The sequence below is a fragment of the Primulina tabacum genome, chromosome 5 (genome assembly GCF_025594145.1).
Source record: "Primulina tabacum isolate GXHZ01 chromosome 5, ASM2559414v2, whole genome shotgun sequence".
NCBI classification, from domain to species: Eukaryota; Viridiplantae; Streptophyta; class Magnoliopsida; order Lamiales; family Gesneriaceae; genus Primulina; species Primulina tabacum.
Window position 1 is genome coordinate 10,353,927 of NC_134554.1, and position 21,110 is coordinate 10,375,036.

The window sequence follows — 21,110 nt, forward strand, 5'->3', positions numbered from 1 at the left end:
TCGATGCATGGTACTTTTTGTTAAAATGTACCAATACAATTTTTAATGGCTAAAAATTTCATCTGAAACTCTATTAAATCATCTTATCACACCGTCCCACTTCATTTCTTTTAATTTTGGATCCGTGCACGAGACTACCCTCTGAGCATGTATCATGGGAAGACACCATTTACATTATCATTCTGCTTTTCTTGCTTTTTTCTTTCTAATCAAACATCTTTTTTTTTTCTCATAAGATAGATCATCAATGATATAACAAGTGATGGTTCAAGAAACGGAACAGATTACGCAGCCAAACACACAAGCCTTTATACAACGCAGAGCATGGCGACATACAGATACGGTGTCTCTTTTTTAACTCAGCACATGCACTCGAAACAAGCTACATGGATTAACATATATACACAGCTCTAGGTACAAAACACAACTCTTCCACACGTCCTTGACTTTCTACTGAGCACCAACAAAACTCCGATCCATAAACTAAATTAAGACGAAGCCTCCATCAGAGCTCACAGGTCGTAAGGAGGAGGAGGGCTCCGGGGTCCGATTCCGCCAGCCCTTTCATAAGCAAAGGATGCCGATTTGCGCCTAAACCGAAAGGCTTCTCTCCCTCCACCTAACCAATATTCATCATCCATTAAGAATTATTCAAACATGGACATGAAAATATGGCTTCAAATATATAAAATCGGACATATTGCACGAACTAATGTGTGTTTTTTAAAGTTCGGGCTGGATCTTCAGTCATTTTAAGCAATCTCAACACACAGAACCCTAAAATGTATCGTGATGATTTGCACAAGATGTCACGGGTTCTTTCAAACGAGACTCGACTCTCAAGAGTTCCTCTCAACCCGAATATCATGAAAATTTCTGCCTACCGCTCGGTTGATGTTGAATTACATGGGCCTTACAATCATTTAACTCTTGAATTAGCTTAAAGTAAATAAATTATTACCATAAAGCTAACATTTGATCTGATTTAGTTAGAAACATTCTCAAGTAAGCAGTGTATTGCTTTGCGATACTACAATAATTCTTAAGTAAATCAATGGTCTTGTCCATTCTTCGCCACACAACGCCACGAATGTCAATTTTAAGGCCCTACTTATGTGCAAACTAACACATATGCTTGTAAGCTCATCACTGTGTTAAATTACCACACTGCCCCTCACAGACGCAAGTAATGAATCATCCTACTTGAGTGAGGAACGAGCTATAAAAAATTGATCGAGCTCGGGATTCAAACCTTACCGGAGAAAGGAGACACCGGCGGAGTGGATCCGGCCGGAGAAACTGGAGGCGAGTCTTTCATGCTAAGTTGCTGTGGCTTTACTATCATAATACTTCTGGTAACCCTCGTCACGTCCTCCGCCGCCTCTTCTCCCATTGATCTTCGACTTGAACCTTCAGATTCTTCATCGAAGAACATGGAAAGAGATTAAAAAATATAAAATCAGATCCGCGTTCGAATATAATCAAAACCTACTCTACGTAATTGATTTTGATAATTACTTTGCCAAAATCACAGAATAAAATTTCCATATTATTTCGCCTAAATTCAAACGATTGAACGCTTTTTATATGTAAATTCCTTTAACCATTCCGAATTACAGTGATTTTTCGCACTTTCAGCTGAAGATACAAACTACGGCGTACCCTTGGGGGAGTTAGATCTGAAGCTGAAAGTAGAGTGTTTTCGGAGTTTCCCCAGGCCGTTATCCGGCAGGGGTCCGGCGACAGTGTCGTCCCAGAGCTGGTCTAGTAACCCCATCTTAAGAGATACCGGCGCAGATCAGCAAGGGAGGCGTTTTATTCTTCTTCTCTTCGAAGAAGTGAGTGCAGTTATTTATTGAGTGAAATGGCGTTAAACGTCGAACGGATCTTTTGGATCAGATGAGATATGGATCGTCAGATGGAATCCGGAGGATCTGAGATGACGTGGACGGTATCGATCGTTAAACACGTGAATGTAGATAAGATCGACGCGACTGTGGTGGGCTTATGCTGTTGTGGCACGTGGCTTATTTTCATTGGTGGTGTGTGCATGTCACGTGATAGGCTATGTTAATAATTTTAAACACATCTCTTGTGAGTTGGTCTCACGAATCTTAATTTGTGAGACATGTCAATTTTATCGATATTCACAATAAAAAGTAATATTCTTAGTATAAGAAATAATATTTTTTCATTGATGATCCAAATAATAAATCCGTCTCACAAAATACGATCCGTAAAATCGTTTCACACAAATTTTTATCTTATCCTACCAACAAACCTTAATTATCTTTCGATTGGAAATCACAAACATATAACATATTTTTTTACAAATTAGGATTAAAATATGTAATTTACAAAAAAAACAAAAAGAGATAAAATACTAATTTAAATTATATTTTGATAATAGAAAATTCATTCGTCAATGTCAAAAGTAGGTCTCTTGTGAAACGGTCTCACGAATCTTTATCTATGAGATGGGTCAACCCTATCGATGTTCACAATAAAAAATAATACTTTTAGCATAAAAAATAATATTTTTTCATTGATGACCCAAATAAGATATCCGTCTCACAAACTACGACCCGTGAAAGCGTCTCAGACAAATTTTTGTCATATGGCAAACAATGGACCAAGTATTCATACATGAAACAATTAATATTTGAGTTTGACTCGTAAGATTCTATAGTATTTACAATTAAGCATATGAGAATATATAATATTTAACTAATTTTTTCTTCAATTTGACCCTTCCAAAGAAAAAATGTTTTTTTATTAAATTTTTTTATTTCTATTTCATATTATATAGTATTGTTAAATTTTTTATATCTGTAATTAAAAAATTAACATGTCACATTTAAAATTTTAAATAGCATCACTAAATTTGATAAACAAAAGATATACAACACATAACTAAATTCACCCAGAAGGCATTGCAGTTTGCGAAGAATCGAATAAGATCATCCCTACCGCCGTTGAAGGGACGTATCTAATAATAATAATGATAAGAATAATATTCTCACTGTGGAGTGTGACCTTGTCTCTTAAAACTACCAACTTTCTCGATTCTTCTTCATGAAAATTTTATTTAATCAAACTTTGACCATGTCATAACTTAGAAGACACAGGGGTGTAGATATTTTGAACATTTCAAATAATTGTTTTAAATATAACTTTTTATTTGGATGGTTAAATATATTAAAAAAATAATTTACTAAATATTTAGAAATTAGTTGCAAGAAATATTTGTTGAGAGTATACTAATAAATACATGAAATGAATTTTTATTTACATAGAATGTCTAGGAAAAATTGAAAGATCTTTTATGTAACGGGTCGCATCAGAGAGATTACTTTAATGACATCGAGCTTTATAATATAGTCAAATTTTATAATAAGTATAGACATTAGAAAGAAAAATCGAATTACTATATATTTGATAAAATAGGAAAATATTATATTTGTCACTACTATCCCGTAATTTTATTTTATTTTATAAAGTAGACGTTGAAAGATTTAAATCATTAACTACTTTAAATTATGAGATTTGAATTTTCAGTCTTATTACTTATCAATCTTCAAGCTTAATTTATCATACGTTACTATCAAGTACACTTTAGACCTAACCAGAAGATAGCAAAGCAGAGCATTATGCTTAATTATGGAACTATATATATTAGCCTTACATCATCTTCTTATTTTATAAAATTTGACCTGCTCTACACTCTTAAGCCCGACTCAACAACCCATTCGATTCCATTTTGGGGGGGAAACCAGAAAAAGACTTCTCTGGTAAGGTTTTAATTATTTTGGTTCGATCGACAACATGTTATATGTTAAAAAAACTCGTGCTTGGCCGATATCAAAAAATAAAATACACTAAGGTTATATAAAAGTTTGAATTTCACTTCAATTTTATTAAAATCACATCAAGGATTAAAAATTAATAGATTTGACATCATATCAAATTCATTAATCAAAATCACAATTTGAACTAATTCATGTATTGGGACTAGGGATAGGTCATTCTCCAACTCGAAAAACAATCAAAATTTGGTGATTTGATTGATACGTGATTTAAGAATTTTGAGTCATACATGATTATCATCAACAATATATTTTATTTAATCTTAGTGGCTCGATCCTAAATGATTTATAAAAGGTTTCATTTTCATTTTGATTATTCAAATCATTTCCATGTCTAACATGACATAACAAGATCAAAAATATACAGGCCAACGAATTTGTTTTTTTAATAAGCTAATAAATTTTGAATATTGAAGGGAAAGCAAAAGCCGCCATGGCGCGTGTAGGTCACATATCAAATTGCAGACCTTGCTTAAAGACAATTGTAAAGGCTTGGACCGAAATTTCAAAGACTAATAACCGAAGCGTAGTACCAAAAAACCGAATCATACATATACATAATGAAGTTTTACGGTGGACCGGACATGATGAGTTCGGATACAAACAACACACCACTGATCGTGGACTCCTAGGTTATTGACAACAAAGACAACACTTTTGTTGGATAAATGAATAAAGAAGAGTGTTGAAAAGAAAAGAGAGTGAGACTTGTCCCACATCAAAAAAAGAGACAAGTTGAGTCTTCTTTATAAACTTTAAGTTTGAGTTAGGGGTTTGGGCCACAAGGGGTACCAGCTAATAAGCTGTGTCTTGGTTAAACACGCGCGCTCGGCTCGGCCCGATCTTTAACAAGGATTAATCTTTTTGGATCAAATTTATTTGGAGAATAAATTTTTCAGTCACTGGAGCCGCAAATTGATGCGCTTGAAAAGAGGTACCCGCGCGGGTGCGCCACATCCCGCGCGGATGCGCGCCTGTTGCTGTAACTCGGCCATCGGCTAGAACAGGGCGCGCGCACCTTACTGTCCGCGCAGCGCGCAAAAGACAGTACATTGCGCGTGTTGTCGCGCGGCTGCGCGCGCTGCACTGTTTCAGAAAAAACATGCGCGTCCCTTGGCTTCAAAGCATCGGTTCTAGGCTGCTTTTGCACCAAACCTTGTGTCCCCTGCCTAAAATTGTGACTCTTCTACACATCCGGTCTAGAGAGACGTGTCTCCTCTACGTGTCCGGTGACCATCTATAAATAATCCTCTCAACATGTTGAATAGGCTGCTGAAATTTTTCGCTGCTCTCTTACTTCACATATTGATGCATTCTTTATTTCGAAATACTTGAAAGTTGTTGCGTATATTGTTCGATGCGCTCGAGAGGTTGTAGTGCTGCAATCTTTTGGCTTAAAGTCGTTGTATCTTGGGGACGATTGCCTGCAACGTATAACATTTTATTCGGGCAATTTCGTCTTGCGGACAAAGGATTTTTCTTGCCTCGACTTGCTTTTGTTGTTGCTCCATTTTGTTCCAGTTCAAGACATCCAGAGTAATATATTCAAACACAACCGTTTTATAAACGGGCTAACCTTTTTCACAGATGACGTGGTGGTGTCGATTCCTCCTGCATCAACCATTTCCATTATTGAACAGATGAAAATTCCTCCATCTGGCGACGAGGAACTTGACATCAATATTGGGGTCGAAGAGGTAAAATTTTAGTTTCTATACATCTTTAGAGAAATATTATTCGCTCCGACACTTCGATATGAAATGGGACAGAGCCAAAACAAGAAGATGACTTAGACAAGTACATCTTTTAGCGTGCCTTTTCAGTTATTATTATTATTTTTATATGATTTGGGAATATGTGGTCATCTTCTGAACTACAATAAACAATGTTGTGTGACAAACTAATCTAAATTTTTTTTGATAAGGAGATCTGACTCTTCACAATTGGACTTTTCGGTTATATTCCTTGTATGATGTCGGAGAAAAATCTGAAATACTACTAACCATTGGCTGTTGAATGTTTGAGGAACACCCTTGTTATAGGACTATTTACTCATACTCATTCGTTTGTTGAAGCATTTTAATGCGTGGCTTCTCATTCCTATTTTGCTTGGGAGAGATGATTTGTGATGGATCAAAAAATTTCGTTGAAGCTTAACCTCTCCCTGAACTGTCGAGGAATCTTTTGGTCTAGTGTTTCTTTTAACTGCTACCTAACATTAAGTATGGAATCTTGAAACTTTGTTGCTAAATTCGTGCAAAAGTGTCGATGAAAGCGTAGGTTTGTATTGTTTCCATGAAAACTAATGAGAAAATTATAGTATTGGTAAGTGATTTTTCACTTTTGTTATGTAAATGTAAATGTGAAAGTTCAGTTGTAGTTTCATAAGTTCATTATTTTTACTTTTAGTCTTGTTTTTCGATGTGTCGACTATTATCATGATACTGAAAATTGATAAAATGATATCATACATTTCAGCGTGTCTAAATTCAAATCAATTATTTGAATATTTGATGAGAAAGACAAAAAATAAGATAAAAATCAACTTAATTTATCCAATTTACATCATTAATATTCGAAAGTGACCAAGGGATAGTACCAGAATCGCAGTGTTTTTAAAATCATGCTTGTAGAGTTTGTTCTTGTCCTATGTCGTGAGAGCAAATGCTTGGGGTAGCAGCCAGCTGTAGGATACGAATGCTAGCTATCTGCTTGGTACATTGATCTTGATAAGGATCATGAATTTCTAGTACGTGTTCATCAAATGCTTCACTCCTTGATTAATTATTATAATTATTTCTTATCATAAAATTAAATAATTTATCATTTCATAAAAAAATCAGTATCATCCTATCAACCAAAATCAAATGGTGTTAAGATGATATCTAGTCGACACTATCAAATAAATTCCAGCGAGAAACGGATGATACTGAACGAACAACAACTGTTCTTGATGTTATCCGTTTGACCAGCTTCGATGCTCACTATTTTTCTTGTACTAAGTTATTCATGTCAAGTTTAATTTTGCTTATAATTATTTTATTATTAAATAATAATTAAATGGTCCGTCAAATAATTTCACATCACATATTTTTAAAATTAAAAGAATTTATCAACAAAATGTCAGAAACATTAACCATTCGGTCCCTCTAAAATTTTCGTTTTAGACATTGTTTATTTACAGTTGTGGTACTCGATAAAGCAACCAAACAAGCTATCTATTTAAGCATCTTGTTATTGTGAATGTGCTATGCTACTTACATTTTGAAAAGAATTATAACTTCAAATTTGAATTTATAAATTTATTAAGGAGAAACGGTACTTTTTGGTTATGTAAGTTGGGTATCATCACGATTTTGATCAATTTACTTATTTTGGTCTTAAGTTGCTATTTTTGTTTTTTGTTTCATTTTTTTATTTTTTCCGATATGAATGCCAATGTGATGTTGATCAACATCATTGCTGACATGGTAATGATATTGCTGAAATGTATACTATCATATTAGAAATCTTATATATAATGACTAAAATTGCAAAACAAGTAAAAAAATATGGATTAAGACAGAAATTTAACTATTTAAAGAGCATAATGGCAATGATATCAAGTTTCGCATGATCAATTTTACATTTATTCAGCTACTAATATTTCAGTTTGAGTTTAATTATATTTTCACATGAATAACACTAAAGCAATCCATAGCAACAAAATTAATATTGTCCTACTATCAAACATTGAGTAAATGACTGTCACAAATTTTTATTAATGAGAAGAGAGAAGAATTAATTCTACTCATATTTATAATAAAAATTAATATTTTTGTAATAAAAATAATATTTTTTAATAAATGACCATAATAAAATATTTGTAACATATTTTACTCATGATATTGTCTCAAACGATTTTTTTTTATTTATTAAAAGTGTGTGTACCATGAGTGATGACATAACTCAACTTGTTTTAAAACTATCTAGAAGTTAAGTTTATAGACCGTTCTAAACAGTGGAAATATTTCCTCATCATTCCTCTTCTAATAATTTACCGACTCGCAACACATGGAAACGATTATGTAAGTTTAACTCTTACACAAATTATGATATTAAAAGCCTATTATTGACTAAAAAATATAGTTGGTAGAAATATTTACGAAAATACAATTTTGATATTTAGATAAGAATCTCGAATTGCCAAAATTTTAGGACAACTTTTGAAATTATTGAGGAATTTCAATCACCTTTTCTTATCATTATTTTATTATAGAAAGTTAGTGATACTCACGGGATTTAGGGTCCGATTTCAGGAAGTGTCACAAATCCAGACGCATGTTTCAAAATTGTCCCGAGCCTGAAATCACGAATAAGACCGAAAGAAGGGGGCCATGAGGGTGTCCCGGCGTAGCCTCTCCGATGCTCAAGTCAGAGACCGAGGATATACGGGGGAGCAGCTAAGAAGGCTGCTGAAATGTAATATAGTTAATCTCTCAATTATACATCTGAACCTGGTATTTATAGGAGAATACATGGGTCCGTGCTGCGCATGTCTTCCATTTGGGCTAGGGATGGATCAGAGATAGTGAGCTCATCTACGGATTATCAACTAGAAAAGTGAAGTATGACCAAAAAGAAACCAACCAACTTATGCAATCAGTTAAAACTAACTATTTTTTTTTTTGTTCAGAGTAATTTTGATTGAAAATCGAGAAAATACACTACATTCTTAAAATTGGATGAGGTTTAATGTTTGAAACTCAATTTTAAGATAATAGTATCTCTCGCTCCAGAATTTTTTTAACAATAAAAATAAAAAAAATAAAAGGAAAAAAGAAATAAAGACAGTAGGCAAATGCGAATCACAAAGGAACAGCTATGAAAAGAAAACGCATAAATATAGAGGTGACGGTAGCGTCACACACGTCCTCTCGGATTCCATAGAATTCCAATTACACGCAAATTCTTCGCTTTTCCCGAGATTCATCATACGCAATGCGCAAATCTGGCGCATTTTAGCCTGATTCCCTTATCCTCTCCTCCCTCCGTAGGCTCGAAGCTTCCTGGTCTCGGGCCTCAAATCATTCTTTCATTTTTATGCTCACTCGAATTCTTAGGTATATATTCGTTTCGTTTTTCTTGTATCTGGTGATGGCGGATCACGGGAATGTTAAATCTGATATTTCTTTCGCCGGGACATTAGCTAGCAGTGCTTTTGCTGCGTGCTTGGCGGAGGTATGATCTGTTTTATGGCTGCTTACTGCGTAAAATTTGTGCTCATCCCAATTTTTTCTTTTTTTTTCTATTTGTAGACTGAATTTGTTCTGTGAGTTTGGCTTGGTGGAATTTTCAGTATTCAATGTGATGTGGGTATAATCGACTTTGTCCAAAAAATTTACCTGCTGACTTTTTTGAATTATCTGTTTGATCTGGCTACTACTCCAGAAACCTAGGGAACTAGGAATATATTTAGCTTTTTATTTTTATTTACAACTGATTCTTGGATGAAGGATTGCCCCCTGTATTTTGTAGTTTTTCCTGCTTCACTGGACAATTTTGTTTAAATATATATCGTTTTGGATTTGTGATGCCTTTTGACTTTGAGTATGGTTTAACTAGTTATATAAAATAGAATTATCATAAAGTGGCAGTATTTTCTTAAAAGGAAGTTCTTGATGTTGTTTAATACATGTGGTAGAATCCTTATCTATAAAGTGATAATTTATTTCTTGTGGATTGTTAGTCGTGAATTGCGTGTTAATTTTCTACCTGTGTGTAGATTTGCACGATCCCGTTGGATACAGCCAAAGTTAGGCTTCAGTTACAGAAGAAAGCTGCCGCAGGGGATGGTGTGGCTTTACTGAAATATAGGGGATTGTTAGGTACAGTTGGCACTATTGCGAGGGAAGAAGGATTGGCTGCGCTATGGAAGGGCATTATTCCGGGATTACATCGCCAGTGCCTGTTTGGAGGCTTGAGGATTGGATTATACGATCCTGTATGTTTCTATGTGAATCGTAGCATGTGAAATTCTACTTTTTCCTTTGCTTTACTTGGTTTTTGACTTTTGTCTGCATGCTCTGCAGGTTAAAACATTCTATGTTGGCAAAGATCATGTCGGAGATGTGCCATTATCAAAGAAGGTACTTGCTGCACTGACAACGGGTAAGAACATTCCAGTGATTGTTTAATTTTGTAACCTCTATGGGCATTGGAAAGTTAAATATTTTGACTTGGTAATTCTCCATATATCTAAAAATTTATTGAAAATTCTTATTCTGGAACAGTGATTTTTTTCTTCATTTTTATTGCCTTAAATGTGTAAAACAGGTGCTTTGGGAATTACCATTGCTAATCCGACTGATCTTGTTAAAGTAAGACTTCAAGCTGAGGGAAAGCTTCAACCTGGTGTTCCAAGGCGTTATTCTGGAGCTTTAAACGCTTATTCTACCATTGTCAGACAGGTCATATTCCAGAACATTTGTTTTGTCTCTTCCACCATATTCTCTTAGAAATAAACCTTCAACTTTTTGCCTCTGGAAATAATAAACTTTAGGAAGGACTTGCTGCTTTGTGGACTGGAGTTGGACCAAATATTGCTCGCAATGCTATAATAAATGCTGCTGAATTAGCCAGTTATGATCAAGTGAAGGAGGTGGGATAACACTCGATATTACCTTTGTGTTTCCGTGCACTGTTCTGATTGTATCTTACATCGTTATTTAATGTTATACAGACCATTCTGAAAATCCCTGGGTTTACTGACAATGTTGTCACCCATCTCTTTGCTGGTTTGGGAGCTGGTTTCTTCGCAGTTTGCATTGGTTCCCCAGTTGACGTGGTATTGTATTTGTGCACATTTCTTTTAAGTGTACACCCTGCTTAAGTATTATTCCAGTTGGTTGGATGCCTTTTATTGAATTTTTTTAAACGAATTGATGGCGATGCGCAAGGAGATACAACATATTATCCAATTAAAGTTTTGGCACACATTCGGTGACACCTGCTCTAACTCAATTGGTTCTGTGCCAGGTCAAGTCAAGAATGATGGGTGATTCTGGATACAAAAATACACTTGATTGTTTTGTCAAGACTTTGAAGAACGATGTACGCTTCTCTTCTGCTTCCTCGATATTAACTTTAAGCCATTTCTTGTGATTTACGTGTGCAACATAAAGTTGATGCTACCTAAGATTTTGAATGCTTAAGTTATGATGAGAATCACAGTGGAGGAAGTGGTTTAGGATTTTTGTCAAATTTGAGGTCCTGTGCGTTTTGATGGTGTTCGATAGACTCTTACTATCTTGAGTGATTAGATAGTTTGACTTAAAATATTTTAGTGTATTAAAAAGTATGTTGAAATACTTTTCTAATTGCGTACAGCACAAAGATTTGGTGAGATGTATCCCTTGACCATTTTGCTGCATTTTCTGTGACATATCACGGTTATTAATGTTCTTCAGAAGTGACTTGTGTAAGTATAATCTTTTGCAGGGACCTATGGCCTTCTACAAAGGTTTTATTCCCAACTTTGGAAGGCTAGGATCCTGGAATGTAATCATGTTTTTGACATTAGAGCAGGTATGAGGCTGCCCCGACCGTTGATTCGATTCATTAAATTGTGATATCTTTCATGTTTATGTTGTTCCAATGCCAGGCTAAGAAGTTCGTTCGGAGTTTAGAGTCATCTTAAAGTGAGAGAACAGAATACTGCTGTTTGTGAAAGCCTTTGGAGGAAAATAGAATCCACTTACATTTAAAATTTAAGAGATAATAATTCGAACTTGGTGACGGAAAACAAATTCAAGGCATGACGCTAGTTTGCATGCATGCCTTATTTTTTGTGTCGTTCTCTTTGTCTTCGCTATTTGGCATTTGTACTCAACAGAACTGAAGCCATCCTGCAGCATATTGTTTTCTTATTAAATCTTCATTTTCAGAGCTCATGCTGTAATCAAAATTTGGTAATAAAAATGTTGTACCGAGTGGATGGTTAAATTCATTTCACATTAGCATAAGATGGATTATTTATTTATTAAACTCCAAACTTAAGCATCAATACGCTATTCAAGACAAATGTGCTAGAAAATTCTGATTGATAAGAAACCAAATCTCAACGAAATATCAAAACATTTAGCACTACTGCAGGCTGCAGCTGGATAAAGCATGAATCACTTCTCTTGCTTCGGCTGTCTCTGTGAGAATGGTTTGAGGACATTTGTTAAAGTAGATGTCGAGGTAAGATGGACCTGGAGTATGCTCAAAGGCCTTTTTGGTATAAACATTCAATTTGATTACATCCACAAATGACATCTAATTTTGATATTCTAACTATATGTATATTTAATATTGTTGTTATTGGTTTATTGTTGATTTATGTAAGACTATTAATCATATAACTTTGTTGTTGTTATCATCTTTTAATATTACTTAAAGCAAGAAAGCTTATTACTAACTTCTTTGGTCCAACCTGGTTACACAAATATAATTATATATAAATATCTTCAGACATCACTATGGGAGTCACATATTCAAAGGGCAAAATGGTACTAAAAAATTGTCCACTTTCTCCATCTATATTTACAAATCGTAATGCATTTTTTTCTCCAACTAAACTCCCCCGACTTATATTTTCCACGTTTTGTTTTTAATTTCTAGGTTTCTTCTTTTGTATTGATTTTGAAATTATTCAAGTACCTAATTAGGTAATTTCTAATTTTTCCTTGTCCAATTTATACGTAAAATATTTGTACATGCACAATAGCGTGTGCCACTATTGCTAATTATTATATGTTTGTTTGTTTTTGTAAGACTACTAATCATATATCATACATTGTTAAAAATTCTTAAACCATAAAATAATCAATTATATAGCTTAATTCTACTAAATTTTTTATAACCAGTTATACAATTTTTATATTGATAAATAACAACTAAATAAATTATCATAATAAATGATGCAATATATATTAGGTGAAATTGTTAAAATATTGAAATATATTGTTAGTGAATTAATAAATTATTTTATTCAATACATTGTTTCTCACACAATAAAATTGAAATACTCTCTTTGTTTATTATATTTAATCGCCTACGTGATCTTAAGTGGGGTTGCATAGATGAATAAATGATAGTGGAATAACACGATAAATGATATAATTAATGTAGTTTAGAATTTATTAAATGGAGTCCAATTGTAAATTACATAATTGATTATAAACACGAAATATATGATTAACTCTATTTACTATTTTTACATGACCATGTTACTCATGAATTATAGTATTGATATTTAATATCATTATATGTATTATTAGGAATAATTTTTATAATTTGCATAATATAAAATTAAGTATTCAAAAGATTCAAAAAAATAAAGTGAAAAATGTGAAATAAAAAATAATTTGTGCAATATATAAAATATGTTTTCACGTGTGAACCCAATGTCCGCACGTGCTATACGGTAGTCCAAAATACTACTGTCTACTACTATCTCACCAAGTCTAGAAAAGAAAACAGTGCGCTGCAAGAGAAGAGTCTAAGAGTAAGATCCACAAATAATTTTCCCCACCACCGCTACATATCACAGGAGGATTTTGTTGGCTAAGACGGAAAATCTGGTGATTGGAAAGGTGGTATGGAGGAATTTGGGGTTCCAGTAATCTTGACTTCATATATCTCCTATTTCCAAATTAGATATGGTCCTGTATAAATTATTTATGGTCCAAAGACATGCATTATTGCCCAAGAGAAACTGAACGCTTCTCAGTGGAATGATGAGAAAACTAAAATGAAAATCAATGAAGTCTTGCCTGCTTTGAGCTAACAGTGATATTAGATTCTGAGCTAATGTTTTCACTAGTCTGAGTCTGAGTGTGAGGGAAAGCATATGGTTCATATTTCTTTCTTTTATTTACAGACGCAGCCGCAGAACTGTCACTAAGAATGATATCTGTTATTGGAGTTTCGGAAACTAATGATCCCTTGAGCAGTTCCATTATCTAATGAAAACAAAGAAATAAGAGTGATGAACCAAATGGGTCGGAGAAATACCAGCAAGTCAATGTAACAAAGATTAACCTCTTTCAACCCAAAAGTCAGAGTTCTTTCCCCAAGTACGCTGGTGTCTTCGATACCATTTAATTTCAAAATCTGGAGGAGCGATGCTGATTTATTCGTCAGCATGAACAAATCGTCAGTTAAAAGAAAAGATGCTCTATGCACAGTAAAGACACTTTTGTCTTCAATTTGGGCTGCAATTTCTGTATCTTTCCTTACGTCCAATTCCCACACATGAAGTACTGGGTGGGGGGAGTATCATCAATCTGGAGTTTTAGTCTGCTACATTCAATTTCAGATGAATTTCTTGGATTGAGCAGCATCAGTTTATCCGCCTCTGTCCTGAAGTGACCGCTATCCAAATTCAGTAAACCTGCATACAAAAAGTTCAAATTTCCAACGGTTGGTATGTTATTTCCGTGGTGCTTGACGAGGAGTCGCACTATTGTTCCTAGTGGTAGTGTTAGGAAACTCAATAAAACAACAGCAAAATCGCTATCCCCTTCGGCATATATAACTCTGCTGCTTTGTTTGATCATCATGACTTTCAAAGAGAATTGAACTTCCTCTGCCGCAGCCATGGCTGTAGTTCAAGAAATCAAGGTACAAGTACGGTTTACCAGTAATCATGCCTACTGTTTTCGACAGCGATTCAATGGATTTAGAGGGAATACTACACCTATGAAAGCATAGATCATAATGGAGATGTCCCGCTAACAAAGAAAGTACTTGCTGCACTCAGGACAAATGAGAAGTTGAGAACATCCCGGTGAAGGTTTGTACATTTTTGTACCATGGCATTGGAAAGTTGACTATTATGACTTGATAGATCTTTAAATATCTGAAATGATTGTATTGAAAGGTCTTTGTCCTTGAAAATTGAAGATATGTCTCATGTTCATCTTTTTCTTAGTTTTATTGCCTTTGCGGTATCGCTTGAAAAGCAAATGTGTCAAACAGCAGGATCTTCTTAACATAAGACTTCAGGCTGAAGGAAAGCTTCCACCTTTGTTCCAAGGCGTTATTCCAGAGCTTCAAGTGCTTATTCTACTATTGTGAAACAGGTCATACTCCCAAACATTTGTTTTCTCTCATCCCACATATTACTTGGAAATTGAGCCTTCAACCTTTTCCTTCTGGAATATTATTTTCAATTAGAAATTTTAGGAAGGTCTTGCTGCTTTATGGACTGGAATTGGACCAAATACTGCAGGTAATGCTATCATAAATGCTGCTGAATTACACAGTTATGATCATGTGAAGCAAAGTGGGATAACACTTAATACCTTCGTTCTTCTTTGTTTCTTCAGCACAATTCCCTCATGCTTTTGTGTCCTCCAATGGGTACGGTTTTGTTTGCATCTTACATTGTTTTCTTAATGTCATACAGACCGTTCTAAAAAATTCCAGAAGTTGGAAATCTACTATATATGTTGACTTTATATGAACCTTAAGTATGAAAATAAATTTTTTACATTATATGAAGTGTGTTTCACCCTGAGTGTCGTAGATTTACCCTTTGTAACATAGCAAAATTCCAAATTAAATGGCATGGCAAGGGGATGCTATCGCTAAATTATCCTGAATTGTATTTGATTGCATCATTCTTTTCTCCCACGAACGAAATACTAGGAAAAGTAAGTTGACTGAATGCCAAATAAAATGCTGAATCAAACTTAAGCTTAAAAATGTAACAGTTCAAAACAAATGTGCTAGAAAATTGCGATAGGGTACATCTTCTCTAGAAACAAAATTTTAGTGAGATATCAGAACAATCAACAAATTTACAGCAGGAGAATAGAGATAGGATGATGCATTCATTACTTCTCTTGCTTTCGCTCTCTCTTTAAGAATGGTTTGAGCCCATCTGATAATGCAGACGTTGAGGACAGAGAGGCCTTTAGAATGTTTAAAGCCTACAACAAAAAGAACTCCTATCAGGGATCGAACTTTGTGCAAGCAAAGAAGACTGTTTAAAGGATAAAGTCTTACCTCTTCTATACCAATGCCAAGTTCCTGTTCCTCGACAACAGAGACAGGAATTTTCATCCGGTTAAGAGTAGAGATGATGAAGGCTGAAGATGGAGTTGATACTACCAAATCATCAGTCACCATATACATTGTGCGTCCTTTAACAAAACTATCATGGCCTTTTGGGTCAATCATTTTCATTGGAGTATACCCCAAATCAGGGGTCGTAGTATAAACACATCGACCACTTTTGTACTTAAAATGTACTGCAGAAGAGCTTAGCTTTGTTGGTTAAGAGAGAGAATCTGGTAGGAGGAAAGATAGTACGGAGGAATTTGCGGATCCAGCAATGCATCGACAGCCTCCTTAGACATCATATAATCTACATCTTCCCAATTGGATACGCTCCTGTATAAATTATTTATGCTCCCAAGACAAGTGCTCTTGCCCAGGAGAAACTGAACTCTTCCCAAGGGAATGATGAGCAAACTAAAAAGAAAATCAATGAAGTCATGCCGTGTTTGAGCTAACAGGACCCTATGAGTTGATTTTTGCACAAGGGCTTTCAGGGTAATCTTCTTAGAATCTGAGCTTACGTTCTCACTAGTCTGAGGTAAAGCATCTGATTCATATTTAGTCGATGCAGAGAACTTTTGTCTTTTATTGAGAGTACCAGCCGCGGAACTAATACTGAGAATGATGTCAGTTATTGGAGTTTGCGAAACTAATGATCCCTTGAGCAGTTCCATTATCTGATGAAAACAAAGAAATAAGTGTGATGAACTGAACTGGTGGGAAAAACAGGAGCAAGTAAATATAACAACAAATAACCTCTTTTAACCCGAAAATTAGAGTTCTTTCCTCGAGTACACTTGTGTCTCCAATACCATTTAGTTTCAAAATTTGTAAAAGAGAAGTTGATGTATTAGTCAGAATCTGAAAATCATCAGTTAAAAGAAAAGATGCTGTTTCTGCAGTAAAGACACTTTTGTCTCCACTTTGGGCTTCAATTTCTAACTCTCTCCCGGTCATTGTATTTCTTGGAATTGAACAAAGGCATGTCATTTTATAGTACATGCTTGCACAGGTGAACTTTTCACATGCGAAGCATTGGGTGGCGGGAGGAGTATCATCAATCTGGAGTTTTAATCTGCTACACTGAAAGCCATATGAATTTCTTGGATTGAGCAGCATCAGTTTACCTTCCTCCGTCCAAAAATGACAACTATCCAAATTCAGTAAACCTGCATACAAAGAGCTCAAACTTCCAATAATTGGTGCTTTGTTTCCATAGTGCTTGATGAGGAGTCGCACTATTGTTCCCAACGGCAACGTTAGGAAACTCAATAAAACATCAGCAAAGTCATTATCTACTTCAGCATACAAAACTTTGTTGCTTTCTTTCATCATCATGACTTTCAGACAGAATTGAACCTCCTCTGCTGCAGCCATGGCTGTAGCTGAAGAAATAAAGAAACCAAAGTCTAAGATCAATGATAATAACAGCACAATGCCATGATTTTTATACCATAGATTTTCGACCTTCATTTGCGAGTGCCATTTCTCCTTTTATTAGTCAATAACTCAGCCCTATTGCACGCAAGAATTCCAGTTTCAAATGGATAAGTAGTGAATTTATTAATCTTGAACTAAAAATAAACCGAGAGAATACATAACTTCTCAGCAAAATAGGGTTTTGCATTGGGGATATGCTTGAAGTAGACTAAACAATGCACCAAAAAACTTTCAAAAATCAACAATCTGATCAACTCAAACTTCAAAATTGACCCCCTACAACCGAAGGAATCAAGTTATAATCCAAATTAATAGGTAGAACTATTTGAAGTCTAAAAATCCCATAACAAAACTTAAATTTAATTACCAACAAACAAACCCACGGAAATCAAATGAAATCTTACCACCCAAAATATCTGAAGAAATCAAGGTTCGAAATTGTACCTCAAAGCATGAGATTAACCCAAGTCAGCTGTTTCGACGCTCTATTTTTTCCCGCGCAAAATGAATTGGAGGAAAGGGTTTTCTTATATGGTCGAGCAGATGTTGACAATTGACTTTGTCAGTTTTTTTGGGTTTTTTTCACAAAAAAAATAATTATCTAGTGGATTTTATTATGTGAATTCATTGAAGGGAGGTTATAATTATAATTTTTTAAAAATAAAAAATTTGTCCCATGTCATTTTTGAAATTAACCATCTTAGTAGTTCGAAAACAAATTATTTTTAGAAAAAATTGTCTCATGCTACATTGAATCCAAATTTAAATTCATGTCACACTGAAGCTCCTACAAATTATGCAAGACTTTTACTCTGTACATGATTTTATGTTGCACGAGTTCGATTTTCCTCTATACATAGGTATATTCCATGAAATTTGCTTGATTTTCACATATTTTGCATCCTACAATTATCTTTCACGTGATGTCAAATGAACGTGTAATCAAATTTAACTTGAGTGCGTAAAAGGTCAAAATAAATGTGACAAATGCAGTAGGAATTTTAATACAACAGTTTATTTTCTTTCGGGAATGGTTTGAGGCCATCAGTTAAAGCACAAGTCGTGGTGAGAGAGGCTTTGAGTAAACTTAAGGCCTACATTGCAACACTTTAAAACCTTACCTCTCCCACCCCAATGCCAAGCTCATGTTTCTCAACGTCGGACGTGGGAATTTTCATCTGATTAAGAGCGGAAATGATGGAGGTTGAAGGTGGAGTTGACATTACCAAATCATCGGTCACCATAAACGTCGCGGGTCCTTTAACAAAACTGTCTTGACCTTTTGGATAAAATATTTTCTTGACAAGACACGAATGGAAGCTAGTAGTAGTCTCTTCTAGCCAACTTAAAGGAGAACTTTGTCGGTTAAGAGAGAAAATCTGGTAGAAGGATAGATAGTAGGTGGAATTTGGGGTATTGCACCATCTCCGAATTAACTACGCTCTTGTGTAAGTTATTCATGCTCCCAAGACAAGAGTCATTGCCCAATAGAGACTGAACTTTCCCTAAGGAATGGTGAGCAAACTAAAAGAAATCAATGAAGTCTTGGCCTGCTTGGGCTATAATAGAAACCTATTAGTTGATTTTTGCACAAGCATTTTCACAGTAATCGTCTCACAACATGAACGTAAGTTTTTACTAGTTCGAGTCTGAGATAAAGCATCGGGTTCATATTTAGCCGATGCGAAGAACCTTTATTTTACCAAGGGTAGCAGCCAAATAACTCATATACAGAACCGTATCTGATATTGGTGTTTTGGAAACCAGTGATCCCTTGAGCAGTTCCTTTATCTGAAAAGGAAAAAAACAGAGAGACCAAGAGAGTGATGAACTGAATAGGAAAAGATACTAGCAATTGAATATAAGTATGTAACAAAGATTAACCTCTTTCAACCCGAGAATTAGAGTTCTTTCCTTGAGTACGTTTGTGCCTTCAATCCCATTTAGTTTCAAGATTCGGAAGAGGGATGCTGATGTATTATTCAGAATCTGCAGATCATCGGTTAGAAGGAAAGATGCTGTTTTGCGCAGTAAAGACACTTTTGTCTGAACAAAGGCATTTCATCTTATAGTACACGTCTACACAAGTCGATTTGGAGCACATGAAGTACTGGATGAGGGAAGTGTCATCAATCCGTAGTTTGAGCTGCTACATTGACTTCCAGATGAATTTCTTGGATTGAGCAGCATAAGTTTACCCGTTTCGGTCCAGAGATAACTACTATCCAAATTCAGGAAACCTGCTTGTGAAGACCCTGAGATTCAAGCCGATAGTTAAAATTCAATTAGGTAGCTAGAAATTAAATCAGTAGTAGAGAAATTAAATTCGTTAGCTGGGAATTTAATACACAAGAGCAAACATTGAGTTGATCAATTTATAACAAATCAATAATTCTTCCATATATCTTGGAGTGAATTGTTCCCAAATTTTTGTTCAACAACGTCTGTCTAAAGAATATTTTGGAGCATAAATGTAAATGGTCCTGTGCTTTAAAGAGTGTGTGTGTGTTTAAAAATACGATCGATATGATATATAATTCAATTTGCTATATGATTTATTTGTCTTGTTTCGCTTCAATAGAATTGTAATAAATAAAAGCATGTTTAAAACTATTTGAAAGCGCTGATATGATTTGCATTTGAAGTAACAAAAGGATTCCGACCTTTTGATATTTGATTTGTTATGGTCCTGATGTGGAGAGATGTAATAACCGATTATATGGTCGCGTCACTTGTATAAGTAAAAATTAGGAACTGTGATATGACTTTCGGTGTCATCATTTTATTCATATTTGATTTTGACATGCTATTCTTCGAATCGTATAAATATATGCATTTTGTTATTTATTGATCGACCTCCATTTACTGAGTATTTTCCAAAAATACTCACTACTTACTCTCTATTCTCAGACAATAACGAAGATGAACAAAAGATGTTTTGTGGATGATGATAAATATCGAAGTTATATTTTAATGTACTTTATTTATATTGTAATTCGCTTTCTCTCTTCTTGTATTTGATTTCATATCATCGTAAAGACAATGTTTATTATTTTTTTATGAAAAACTAGTTTGGTTGTTTTATAATTGTGTTATTGTAAAACAATGTCGGATATTGACTCACTCTAGTCTTGGGGTGTGACAATGCATACAAAGAGTTCAAACTTCCAAGAACTGGCGCGTTGTCTCCGCAGCTCTTGCTGAGTGGTCTCACTGTTGTTCCCAATGGTAATGTGAGGAAACTCAATAAAAAAATCGGCGAAATAGCTGTCTGCAGAAGAGGAAGTAAAACTCTCATTGAAAGTCATGACGATGAAAGAAACAAATGGATGCTAACATTAATTTTACTCAGTTCGTTATCAACGGTCCAACAACACAAAAAATGGTCAAATTTCGAACGGACTACAGACTATCCACATTCATCCGCAAGTGAACTTTCAACTTAATAAATATAATAATAATTCATCAGTCCTATTGTCCGCAAGAATCGATAATAATAATAATTCATCAGTCCTATCGTCCGCGAGAATTTTAGGAATGGGTGAGTGCAGAATTTATTAATCGGGAACAAACAATTTATAGGGGCAATGAATAAGTTCTGAGAATAACAGTTTATACCTCTTCTGCTTGGTTTGAATATCTTCTTGATGCGAAGGCCCCTGTATGTGTGCATAACAACATAATAAATTAAGACAAAAAAAAAAAAAAAAAGTA

The 21,110-nt window shown here is 34.7% G+C and overlaps 4 protein-coding genes and 2 long non-coding RNA genes across 11 annotated transcripts; 2 read left to right on the plus strand and 4 right to left on the minus strand.

Annotated features, from left to right (window-relative positions):
* Window positions 1-284: 284 nt before the first annotated feature.
* Window positions 285-1,864, minus strand: LOC142546400 (dormancy-associated protein homolog 3). 2 transcript variants are annotated; one of them, XM_075654092.1, is made up of 3 exons: window positions 1,663-1,864; window positions 1,258-1,419; window positions 285-619 (listed from the first exon to the last, which is right to left on the minus strand). In XM_075654092.1, the coding sequence occupies exons 1-3, from the start codon at window positions 1,775-1,777 to the stop codon at window positions 513-515; spliced, it is 384 nt and encodes a 127-aa protein (XP_075510207.1). In that variant the 5' UTR covers window positions 1,778-1,864; the 3' UTR covers window positions 285-512. The 2 variants fall into 2 exon arrangements, with proteins under 2 accessions (XP_075510207.1, XP_075510206.1); XM_075654091.1 differs by having other exon boundaries at window positions 1,253-1,419.
* Window positions 1,865-5,426: 3,562 nt separating this feature from the next.
* On the plus strand, window positions 5,427-6,274 carry LOC142544745 (uncharacterized). The gene is made up of 2 exons (XR_012820095.1): window positions 5,427-5,563; window positions 5,942-6,274. It is a non-coding gene; the product is annotated as an uncharacterized LOC142544745 (long non-coding RNA).
* A 2,436-nt stretch (window positions 6,275-8,710) lies between these two features.
* LOC142546401 (mitochondrial uncoupling protein 1) lies at window positions 8,711-11,792 on the plus strand. The gene is made up of 9 exons (XM_075654093.1): window positions 8,711-9,086; window positions 9,631-9,849; window positions 9,938-10,016; window positions 10,182-10,315; window positions 10,408-10,506; window positions 10,588-10,692; window positions 10,884-10,958; window positions 11,346-11,432; window positions 11,509-11,792. The coding sequence occupies exons 1-9, from the start codon at window positions 8,949-8,951 to the stop codon at window positions 11,542-11,544; spliced, it is 972 nt and encodes a 323-aa protein (XP_075510208.1). The 5' UTR covers window positions 8,711-8,948; the 3' UTR covers window positions 11,545-11,792.
* Window positions 11,793-11,865: 73 nt separating this feature from the next.
* Window positions 11,866-12,690, minus strand: LOC142546402 (uncharacterized). The gene is made up of 2 exons (XR_012820460.1): window positions 12,417-12,690; window positions 11,866-12,030 (listed from the first exon to the last, which is right to left on the minus strand). It is a non-coding gene; the product is annotated as an uncharacterized LOC142546402 (long non-coding RNA).
* Window positions 12,691-13,648: 958 nt separating this feature from the next.
* On the minus strand, window positions 13,649-14,491 carry LOC142544111 (uncharacterized). The gene is made up of 3 exons (XM_075651190.1): window positions 14,154-14,491; window positions 13,905-14,067; window positions 13,649-13,852 (listed from the first exon to the last, which is right to left on the minus strand). The coding sequence occupies exons 1-3, from the start codon at window positions 14,489-14,491 to the stop codon at window positions 13,649-13,651; spliced, it is 705 nt and encodes a 234-aa protein (XP_075507305.1).
* Window positions 14,492-15,568: 1,077 nt separating this feature from the next.
* LOC142546404 (uncharacterized) lies at window positions 15,569-21,061 on the minus strand. 5 transcript variants are annotated; one of them, XM_075654095.1, is made up of 8 exons: window positions 21,015-21,061; window positions 20,521-20,667; window positions 19,281-19,651; window positions 17,801-19,187; window positions 17,424-17,672; window positions 16,713-17,341; window positions 15,903-16,633; window positions 15,569-15,826 (listed from the first exon to the last, which is right to left on the minus strand). In XM_075654095.1, the coding sequence occupies exons 5-7, from the start codon at window positions 17,440-17,442 to the stop codon at window positions 16,160-16,162; spliced, it is 1,122 nt and encodes a 373-aa protein (XP_075510210.1). In that variant the 5' UTR covers window positions 17,443-17,672; window positions 17,801-19,187; window positions 19,281-19,651; window positions 20,521-20,667; window positions 21,015-21,061; the 3' UTR covers window positions 15,569-15,826; window positions 15,903-16,159. The 5 variants fall into 5 exon arrangements, with proteins under 5 accessions (XP_075510210.1, XP_075510212.1, XP_075510211.1 ...); XM_075654097.1 differs by having other exon boundaries at window positions 17,424-17,471; window positions 17,841-19,187; window positions 20,521-21,027; XM_075654096.1 differs by having other exon boundaries at window positions 17,841-19,187; window positions 20,521-21,027.
* Window positions 21,062-21,110: the final 49 nt, after the last annotated feature.